Source organism: Sinocyclocheilus rhinocerous, unplaced genomic scaffold (genome assembly GCF_001515625.1).
Source record: "Sinocyclocheilus rhinocerous isolate Xijiao unplaced genomic scaffold, SAMN03320098_v1.1 scaffold263, whole genome shotgun sequence".
Classification (NCBI taxonomy): domain Eukaryota; kingdom Metazoa; phylum Chordata; class Actinopteri; order Cypriniformes; family Cyprinidae; genus Sinocyclocheilus; species Sinocyclocheilus rhinocerous.
The window spans coordinates 1,329,047-1,339,683 of NW_015645086.1; the positions used below are offsets into that span (position 1 = coordinate 1,329,047).

At 41.0% G+C, this 10,637-nt stretch overlaps 1 protein-coding gene across 1 annotated transcript in view; it reads right to left on the minus strand.

The window, feature by feature from the left end:
* The window catches only part of LOC107705655 (contactin-3-like), a 96,208-nt gene that overhangs the window by 15,530 nt on the left and 70,041 nt on the right, over positions 1-10,637 (minus strand). The window contains exons 13-15 of the mRNA XM_016509047.1: positions 7,454-7,623; positions 4,379-4,496; positions 790-948 (exon numbers count right to left, since the gene is read on the minus strand). Of these exons, the coding sequence (XP_016364533.1) occupies positions 790-948; positions 4,379-4,496; positions 7,454-7,623 (447 nt within the window). The remainder of the gene's footprint in view (positions 1-789; positions 949-4,378; positions 4,497-7,453; positions 7,624-10,637) is intronic.

Consider the following 10,637-nt stretch of genomic DNA (forward strand, 5'->3'; position numbering starts at 1 on the left):
CCACATGATGTAAAAGAAAACGTGATTCATCAGACCAGGCCACCTTCTTCCATTGCTCCGTGGTCCAGTTCTGATGCTCACAGGCCTGGTGTTGGTGCTTCCGGCGGTGGACAGGGGTCAGTACGGGCACCCTGACTGGTCTGCGGCTATGCAGCCCCATACGAAACAAACTGTGATGCACTGTGTATTCTGACACCTTCCATCAGAACCAGCATTAACTTCTTGAGCAATTTGAGCTACAGTAGCTCGTCTGTTGAATCAGACCACACGGGCCAGCCTTCACTCCCCACGTGCATCAATGAGCCTTGACGGCCCTTGACCCTGTCGCCGGTTCACCACTGTTCCTTCCTTGGAGCACTTTTGATAGATACTGACCACTGCAGACCGGGAACACCCCACAAGAGCTGCAGTTTTGGAGATGCTCTGTCCCATTTGTCTAGCCATCACTATTTGGCCCTTGTCCAACTTGCTCAAATCCTTATGCTTGCCCATTTTTCCTGCTTCTAACACATCAACTTTGAGGACAAAATGTTCACTTGCTGCCTAATATATCCCACCCACTAACAGGTGCCGTGATGAAGAGATAATCAGTGTTATTCACTTCACCTGTCAGTGGTCATAATGTTATGCCTGATCGGTGTATTTACACTACCATTTACACTACACTACCATTCATACACTACTATTCAATATAGGGTCAGTAAGATTTTTTTTCGTGCTATGGTAATTTCAGTCTCTTGCTGAATTGATGCTCCGCTTGACTAGCTTTAGCTAATCCTGTATTGTTACCCGTGTTCACTGCTTGCCAGCCCACTGTGAAAGCTGTCTTGGCCTGGATGATATAGCTTGTGATGGGGCTGCCGTTATCCTGGCCGGGTCTCCAAGAAAGCTGAGCCGTGCTGTCTGTGATCTCCTCCACTGTTACGCCATCTGGAGCTCCTGGGGGACCTGATTCAATTAGACAATTAGCAGTGAATTAGCAATTAGAAATGAAGTTACCTTCACTGACATCTAACCTTGCTCACACCCTGCCAGGAAGCTCTCCGCTTATCGCCCCACTAAACTGTGATATAAGGCCAGTCTCTAAAAGGCGTTATTACATTTTAAGCGGTTGCTTTTGTGGGAACACTAGATCTCTTTGAGAATCACAGGAAAGCTTTTCAGAGGCTTGAGCTGTTTTCTTAACAGCTACAGCACGGCTCCTTTGAAAAGCTGCAAGTAGCTGCAAATTTCCAATTAAAAATGTGCAGAGAGTTGTCTTCCTTTGTCAAATTCACACTCCTTTGGGGGAAAATATAACGAAATGGAGCATAATGTTTGGTGGTTTTGTCAGCGCAGGTCACTTGTAGCATCAATAATAAGACCAGACAGTGTTTGCTTCTCACCTAAAAGGCACTCAAAGACAAATCATCAAGACAAATTGTAATTTTTTGTAATCATATTTGATTTTGGTGTGAGGAGTTTGCATGCATCTTTGGTCTGACTAACATTTACATAATTCATTTTAAACCAAGGCCCCCCATTGTGCATAATATTCAAAGGCCAGACACTCCTAGTTTCTGTAAATTAAACTGCTGGAAGTTTTAGGAGCTGAATGTCCTTCAGGGGTCCTTCTCTTTTTTTCATGCCTGTTCCAGTTACTTAATCTCAATAATCTTAATAATGAATTATATGAATACTTTTTACTTACAATTTCTACCTGATACAACATTTTAGAGCTTGGAAGAACTAGACAAATGTATATTCACTGAAAAATGCCTATTGAGTTTTGCAATTGTATTCATTTAAATTACAGTGGGTGTAGAAATGAATCACCCCCCCTTTGAAAAATCTAATTTTGTTGCTTTGCAGCCTGAAATGAAGACCGACAAAGTTTTTGTTTTATCCAGCTGTATTTACTCAGTGCAACTTATAACATCCAAGTGAAAGATATAGCACCAACATGTCAGAAAAAAAAAAAAATCACGGAGTTGGAAAAAGGATCACCCCCCTCCTAAAAATTACTTGTAAACTCAATCAGGTGTAGTTAATCACCTTCTCAATGGCACACACAGCCATTTGACTTTTAACTGTGATCAGCTGTGGTCATTTTGATTAGCTCAGCATGAAAAGAGCTTTTGTACAGCAGGGAGAGTACAACACAGATCCTTCCTGATCAGGACGTCGCTCCAAACTGGATGAAAGAGCCAGGAGGAAACTGGGCCGAGAGGCTACCAAGAGGCCTACAGCAACTCTGAAGCAGTTGTAGGAATTTATGACAAAGAGTGGTCATTGTGTGCATGTGACAACAATATCACAAATTCTCCACAAATGCAAGAAAAAAAAGTCACTCCTCAAGAAAGGCCACATGCAGTCACGACTGAGCTTTGCCAAAACACACCTTGAAGGTTCTGAGGCAGATGAGACTAAAATTGAATTAATCAGCCTCAACACCAAACGATATGTCTGACGGAAATCCAATCCAGCTCACCATCCAAATAACAGCATTCCTACAGTAAAGCATGGAGGTGGTAATATCCTGTTATGGCTGTTTTTCTGCAGCAGGGACTGGAGCACTTGTCAGGATAGAAGGAAAAATGGATGGGGCAAAATACCATCAAATTCTTGAGGAATATATGCCCTCTGCCAGAAATTTGTCAATGGGAAGAAGGTTTCCCTTCTAACATGTCAATGACCCAAAGCACACAACAAAACTGAGCACATAGTGGTTGAAAGAAAAAAAGGTGAATGTCCTTGCAAGGCCTAATCAGAGCCAAGACTTAAACCCCACTGAAAATCTGTGGAATGACTTGAAGACTGCAGGCCACAAACGCTCACCATCACATTTAACTGAACTTGAGCAGTTCTGCAAAGAAGAGTGAGCAAATATTGCAAAGTCTAGATGTGGAAAGTTACTAGAGACATAACCCAACAGACTAAAGACTGTAATTAAAGCAAAAGGTGGTTCAACAAAATACTGTCACAAGGGGGTGATCCTTTTTCTAACTTAGTGATTCTGTTTTTTATTTTTTTCTGACATGGTGTTATTTCTTTCACTTGGATGTTATAGGTTACACTGAGTAAATACAGCTGAATTAAAACAAAAACTGTGCCTGTCTTCATTTCAGGCAGCAAAGCAACAAAATGTGATTATTTTAAAGTGGGGTGATTCTTTTCAATACCCACTGTACAATTCTAGGTTATAGAAATCAGACATTTATAATTTGACTCCCCATCTATAGAGCGCAGTATAGCTGTGACGTCAAAACCAGGAAGACAAATTCACCATGGGTTCCCTCGAGATTTTCCTATGGGTTGTTATAATGGTGTTTTTCAATTCATAAGTAAGGTCAGTGGTAAATACAGGTGCATCTCAATAAATTAGAATGTCGTGGAAAAGTTCATTTATTTCAGTAATTCAACTCAAATTGTGAAACTCGTGTATTAAATAAACTCAGTGCACACAGACTGAAGTAGTTTAAGTCTTTGGTTCTTTTAATTGTGATGATTTTGGCTCACATTTAACAAAAACCCACCAACTCACTATCTCAACAAATTAGAATACTCCATAAGACCAATAAAAAAAACATTTCTAGTGAATTGTTGGCCTTCTGCCACGACATTCTAATTTATTGAGATGCACCTGTATAACTTGACAATACTTGTTTTGTTGTACAATGTAAACTTTGTTGTACAATGTAAACTGCAAACACTTACACTCCAGATTTCTTATGTAGTTACAAACATACATTTTTAAAAATAACAACAAAAAAAATTTGCTTCAAAATTTGCATTTTCAGTATGGGTGTGTGTAATTCACATTGTAGATTGAAACGTCCAAGTATCGTCAATTTATGTTTAACACAGGCGTTGTTTACTCATAAATTGAAAAACCCTATTTTAAAAACCCATAGAAAAATATTGTTGGAGCCAACTAATTCATTTTAAGTCATCTTGAGGCCCCCTTGGAAGTTTGCTGAGGCCCTCTAGTAGACCCCGGCCCCCTGTTTGAGACATGGCCCCACATTTAAAGATCCGTATGTAAGGCCAACTTGTTTTATTTGCTTGCTACAGACAGTTTTTACTTGCATTTTGTGCTTGCTGAGTGTGAATTTCATACCCTGCGTCTACACTGTTATAAAGCATTATTATAGGCTCTGGCAGTAAAAGTTTGCATGTCAATCTAATTTCAATTGAAAGATATCGATCCCTTTGATAAACAGCTTTGATATGTTCCTCTAATGACCTCTAATGGAACATGTAATAACAGATCAATTCAACAGACATACATTTCCTTGGCAAATCAAAGCAAGCATTTGTATCTTTCAATCAGGTTTTCCTTCCAAATCCAAACCCTGCATTTGAAGCTCCCCCAGTTGCCTGGCCATCACTCTCTTACCTTTCACGATTAAAATAGCCACAGCTGATAAACTCTCGACATCCGTGTCGACCACACAGACATACTTTCCGGCGTGCTTCAGCTGTATATTCCGTATCATCAAATCTCCAGATGTACTCTAGAGATATAAACACACACATACGCATTACTATCCACTCTATCAACTGGGGCTTTAAAGCGACAGGAAGATGTGTGAGTTGTTTGCTATGTTTGCCGGCAAGTGATTCAGTAAGTGTAGACACCCTGCTGGGTTTGGAAATGAAAATGTGGCCCAACTCCACAGCTAATGGATGACTTTTGGCAAAGGCTGTTCGCTGCTACGTTTGAAATGTCCGTCATGGATAAATATTTCCTCTGGTCAAGCCTTAGGCTCCTTCGGCACTGCACAGGATCCGGATACCAAACTCACTCGCTAATTGGCTAATTAGAGCTTAATCACATTTAAGAGGTAGTGTGATTGGATTCAGTGTGCTAAAACCCTGTGATACGAAACCATACAAGTGATGAATACTAAAACCACACACGACAATTAAATGCCTTTGTTAATCTAATAAAGATGAAGAAAGTTGTTCATAAGAGTGGAGGTGAACTTTAAAAGCGCTCTGTCAAGGGAATAGATGAAGTACTGTGAAAACAGGTAAAGTAATAAAGATATATATACTATTATATTCATGATGATACATGTAATTAACAAGTAAAAAGAGCATCAGAATCATCATATATTATAAAGTTATAATTATAATGAGGACCTTATTTATTGTAAAGTAACTGATTCAACTGATTAAAACTTTGAATCATTTTAATTGACATGCTGATTAATTGCATGCATCAATATATGCAGAGAATAGAATCCAATTTAATTCAAAGACTGAAAGCACTGAATAGACCATTTTAAAAGAACAGACAACTTTGAAAAACTCAAGACTCCAGCATTTTGTTTCACTCCATTGCTCTCCATTTAGATGATTTTTAACATAAGCATTTATGTATGCATTAAATTAACATTCTATACTGAAAGTCCTAATAAAAAATATATTTGCGTGACTTGCACTACTGTTTTAAAGTTTGAGGTCAGTAAGATTTTAAATCAATAAAAAATGAATATTTTTTACTTAGCAAGGATACATTCAATTGATCAACAGTGACAATAAAGACATTTACATTTCTATTTGAAATAAATGGTGTTCTATGGAACTTCCTATTCCTTAAAGAATCCTGAAAAAAAACATGCATCACGATTTCCATAAAAATTGTTCACAAACAGCATCACTTTTGTGGGTGATTTTATATTGCTACCTGATTTGCATAATTCTCTTAGTGAAAAAGTTGCTAAAACCATGCAGACAGCATATGCAAATAAATAGTGCTATCAGTGGGTGCATTTAATTCTTACTCTATCTACACCTATCTGTAAAAAATCTTCAGTTTACTAAAATGGATTCTTTATTGCTATTGTTTATAGACACTGATTCGCTTGGATGTTGATATTGTCTGTGCAGCACTGAAGTCTTTGGCACAGACAACTTCACTAATTAAATAAAAGAGCTTAGATTTCAAATCAATTAAATGAGATAAGATGTATGCTCTTATCTGAGGGGGAGATTGTGGTTGGCAAACAAGAGGCAAATTTGCAATTTCAGCAGTAAGGGCATTAGGCTACAAATTTAGTTTCATTATGGAAATGAATTCATCCAAGCTGTGAACTTCATGTTGATAATCCTACAAGACGGGTGGCATCTGAGAAATTTATAAGAAGAACTGGAATATAATTACTGATAAGAATCACTGGCTTAAATCAAGATGAGAGCGTTTCCTATGTGTGTCCCAAATGTTCAGATTTATCATGAAATTACCGTAATTATATAAAAGATAACTCATTAAATTCTCTGAAATATGCAACCTTATTTGAAAAAGAAATCATCTTTTTGATGGCTTTGGGGGTGGTGATTAATGAATCTGTTTAAGGATTTCTCAGTTGAGTCATGCACATCCAATATTGACCAGTCAGTCCTCATTAGGGCATTCTCTCAGTCTTTAAAATCATTACTATTTCTAGAAAGGCGTCATCACATCCCAGAGAAAAGCAGTCTGAGATGTGAGATCTGACCATTCAAAAGCCATATGAGGATATTACACTTGGGATCCTTGAAGGCAAAACTTTAATGGATTGATTTATATTCTGTGAAGAGGAGGGAAAAGAGCTCAAAGTGAACATAGTGGGCTGCTAAGCAGTGGAAGGAACAGCTAAAAACCTCAAAAAGAGAGTGATGAATTGATCTCTGCCAAGTCTCCCACATTTTAACAGTAGGTCTGGCTCAGAGTATAATAGCATTATACAGTAAACTACTGGATCAACTCCCTCAGAATCTGTCATTTGTTGAGTATAATGAGTATAATAAATTAATTTCATTGTTAGAGATGTACAGTACAGAGACATTAAAGGAACACTCAGTATTTTTCTTCATTAGAAAGGCTTTACACAAAGAAATGAATAGTTATTTTTTAATAAATTTGTTTAAAATCATATGCATTCACATACAATATGATGCAGACTCCAGTCATATGACCGGCAAAATAAAAGTTTTTATTTTAATTAAATTAAATTGGTCCACGACAACTGTCATATTTGCAATGTGCAGTTTCAATTTGCATTTTGAAACTGCCTGATTGCAGACCTCATTGATTTGAACTTATGAACCTCAGTTTTTGACTGAACATTGTCAAAATTATTTTTGCATAAGCACAGATCAATGAGACCTATGATTAATCAGTTCCAAAAAGGAATACAAAAAGTGCTAACTGAAAGAAAACAAAATGGCAAAAAGACTGAATACAAGATTTAGTGATAATATAGCATTATGATAGGTTTACAAGCAATTTTCAAAAGGCCTGGTAATTTTTGACTGGGAACACCAAATTAGGTAAAGGATAATCAGCACAGCACAAGTGTGAAAAAAATGTTTGGTGAAGTTGAAATGCTAGATTTTTGTTGAACATCTTTACACACTTCTATGACACGTTAAACAGTATAAAGCAGAATACAGACAGAAAGCATATCTAAAAAATATGACTTACCCCACCCACATGCTCATAATGCTGGTCCAGTTTATTGAGGAGCTGCCCATTGAAGGCCCAGGAGAATGAAACATCCAGAGCGGGGTCACAGGAGATCTGGCAGGGCAGTACGATGCTCTCCCCAACAATGATCTCCATGTCCACTGGACCCTGGGTGATTTGTGTGGGATCTGCTCAAAATCACACATAAGGTTGATTAATTTAAATGAATAATAAGTGTAAATATATACATATAGTATATATAAATTCTAAACCATATAATTAAAGGGCAATATTTTCAACCAGATCTCAAAAACGTGACATTTGTGCAAAACCTGAAATCAATGCTCCAGGTACAAAAACTCTGAGCCTGAAACCAAACAAACCGACTCTAAGATTTACAGCAAAAATAAAATATTTGAAAATCGGAAGCAGACAAAAGTAGGAGACTGTGTCCTTATCAATGAATGAACTACTAATCCCATGATGAAGCATCGGAATTTATTTCCACAGACTGGTAAGCAAAGCCAAGAGGCATCCCTGCATTCAGCGCAGTTCACGATTGTGGCTTGAGGGACATAACAGGGAATGAGGTTACATATGTAATGAGACCCTATCAGTTAGTCACGTTCAATGTTACTTCGACATTAGCGGTCCCTATGGAAAGCGCCACAACCAGAACTGTGTTACGAAAATTGAAGGTGCAGGTGCTGATAAGCAAGCATGTCAGGACAGATGCACCTCGATCCGTAGCCTACCCAACGCCCAATAAGCCAGATCATTTATTAAATATACGGACTTACCAGAAAAGCCAAAAAAGGGTTGTTCCGACATTCACTATACTAGATTTCAGCAACCGTTGGGGTGCAGAGACACATCTGAATAGGAATGTGAACAGTAAGACTGGTTACAGCACCGTCTGACAACTGTCGTGACCCGAGTTCAGAAGAACACAACAGGAACTGACAGTAAACAAACTAACTAGGGAAGACACGGGTTTACCAAGGGAAACTGTACCATTGAAAAAAACATACAGGATTACCAAAGGAATCTCATGAATGGCACTAAGTCCAGTAAAGGGGGTGACTAATGTCATGCAACCCAAATACTGGACGTGGCAACAGACTTCTCTGCTAAGTCTGAATGCCACAGGGTGTTGGAGGAATCAACCAGGATTCACCAGATGGGGAACTTACTGTAAGAAGATAAGCGCACATATCTTAACCAGCGGAATGGTGCTGCAAGCAAGACTCCGAACCAGACTTCCGTGAGATCGGAAAACCAGGTCCGGGTGGGCCAATATGGCGCAACCAACAGGATCTGCTCCTTGTCCTCCCTGATCTTGTACAAGGTCTATGCAAGGAGGCTCACTGGGGGAAAGCCGTACTTGTGTAAACCCCGGGGCCATCTGTGTGCCAGAGCATCCATGCCGAGGGGTGCCTCATGAGGGAGTAGAACAGCTGGCAGTGGGAGGATTCCTGAGAAGTGAACAGGTCCACCTGGGCTTCCCTGAATCGACTCCAAATCAGCTGGACCGGCAGGGGATGGAGTCTCCATTCTCCTGGAAGGGTAAGCTGTCGTGAGAGCGCATTGGCTGCATGATTGAGCTCCCCGGAACATAAACGGCACACAGCGATTTGAGCCACGTCTGACTCCAGAGGAGGAGATAACGGGCGAGTTGTGACATGCGACGGGAGTGTATCCCACCCTGATGGTTGATCAACGACGCAACCGTCGCAGTGTTGTCCATGTGGACGAGCACATGCTTGTCTTGCAGCAAAGGACAAAACCAACGAAGAACAAGCAGTACTGCCAGCAACTCGAGGTAATTGATGTGCCACTGCAGTCGAGGTCCTGTCCAGGAGACTGAAGCTGCGTGCACATTGCACACAGTGCCCCAGCCCCACATGGAGGCATCATTTGTGACACCAACATGCCTCAACACTTGCTCCAGGGGCACACCTGCCCGTAGAAAACCAAGGTCCGACCATGAGCTGAAAAGTCGGTGACAAACCGGGGTAACACCGACCCGGTGAGTGCCACGGCACCATGACCATCTCATTACTTGTCTGTGCAGCCAGTGCTGAAGTGTTCTCATATGTAACAACCCGAGCAGCGCAACCACGGCTCCGGATGCCATATGCCCAAGGAGCCTCTGAAATTGTTTTAGAGGAACCGCCGTTTTACCCCTGAATGAATTCAGGCAGTTCAGCACCGACTGAGCATGTTTTTTCATGAGACGTGCTGTCATGTTGACTGAGTCCAGCTCCATAACGAGAAAAGAGATGCTCTGCACAGGGGAGAGCTTGCACTTTTCCCAGTTGACCCGAAGCCCCTGGTGGCTGAGATGCAGAAGCCCCATATCCCTGTGCTCGCACAACAGATCTCACGAGTGAGCTAATATAAGCCAGTCGTCGAGATTGAGTTGAGGACTCGGATGCCCTTCTCCCAAAGTGGGGACAGGACACCCTCTGTGACTTTTATAAAGACGCGGGGAGACAGAAACAGCACTAAGGCAACCCTTCCATCTCCGGGTCACCCATCTCTGGGACGCTTCGAGGTGCTCTGGGAAGACTTAACGGCGCCCTAAGAAGTGGACTGCACTCTCTTCCTGGGGGAAGCTCAACGCCCCTGTTGAGGAGTCTCCTCCTCGGATACGCATCATCCCTGGGCCAGAACTACCCTCGTGCAGTTTTTTAAGCGCCTTGGCCTGGTGTACTTGCAGGATGGCCATGGTGTGCAGGGAAAGCGGTCTCAGCATGCTTGTGGCCAAGACACGTGAGACAGCGATCATGTCCGTCATCAGAGGTAAGGAAAATACCGCACTCAGAAACACATGGTTGGAAAGACATCTAGAAAGACACTCTCAGCCATGCAAGCTGTAGGAAATTATTCTTTTAGGCTGGAGTGCCCAGGGGTGGATCACAACATTTATCTGTGCTAAGGAGAGGCGAACACACCACTGAATGCACTGTTTTCTGACACAGCCGAGAATCTCCTGCAGTGAAGGCTTCTTAGTTTCTTGAAGATTTCTCTTAGACGAGAGAAAACGCTCATGAAGCGATCTGCTCTGAAGCAAAAATCTGAATGAGTGGATGCACGCCGCCATCTTATATACCCGTATGTACTGGGGATGTGCGGGTCTAGTCGACTAGTCGACTAAACGGTACAGCTCCTACTAGTCTACAATGAAAAAAATAGTCGA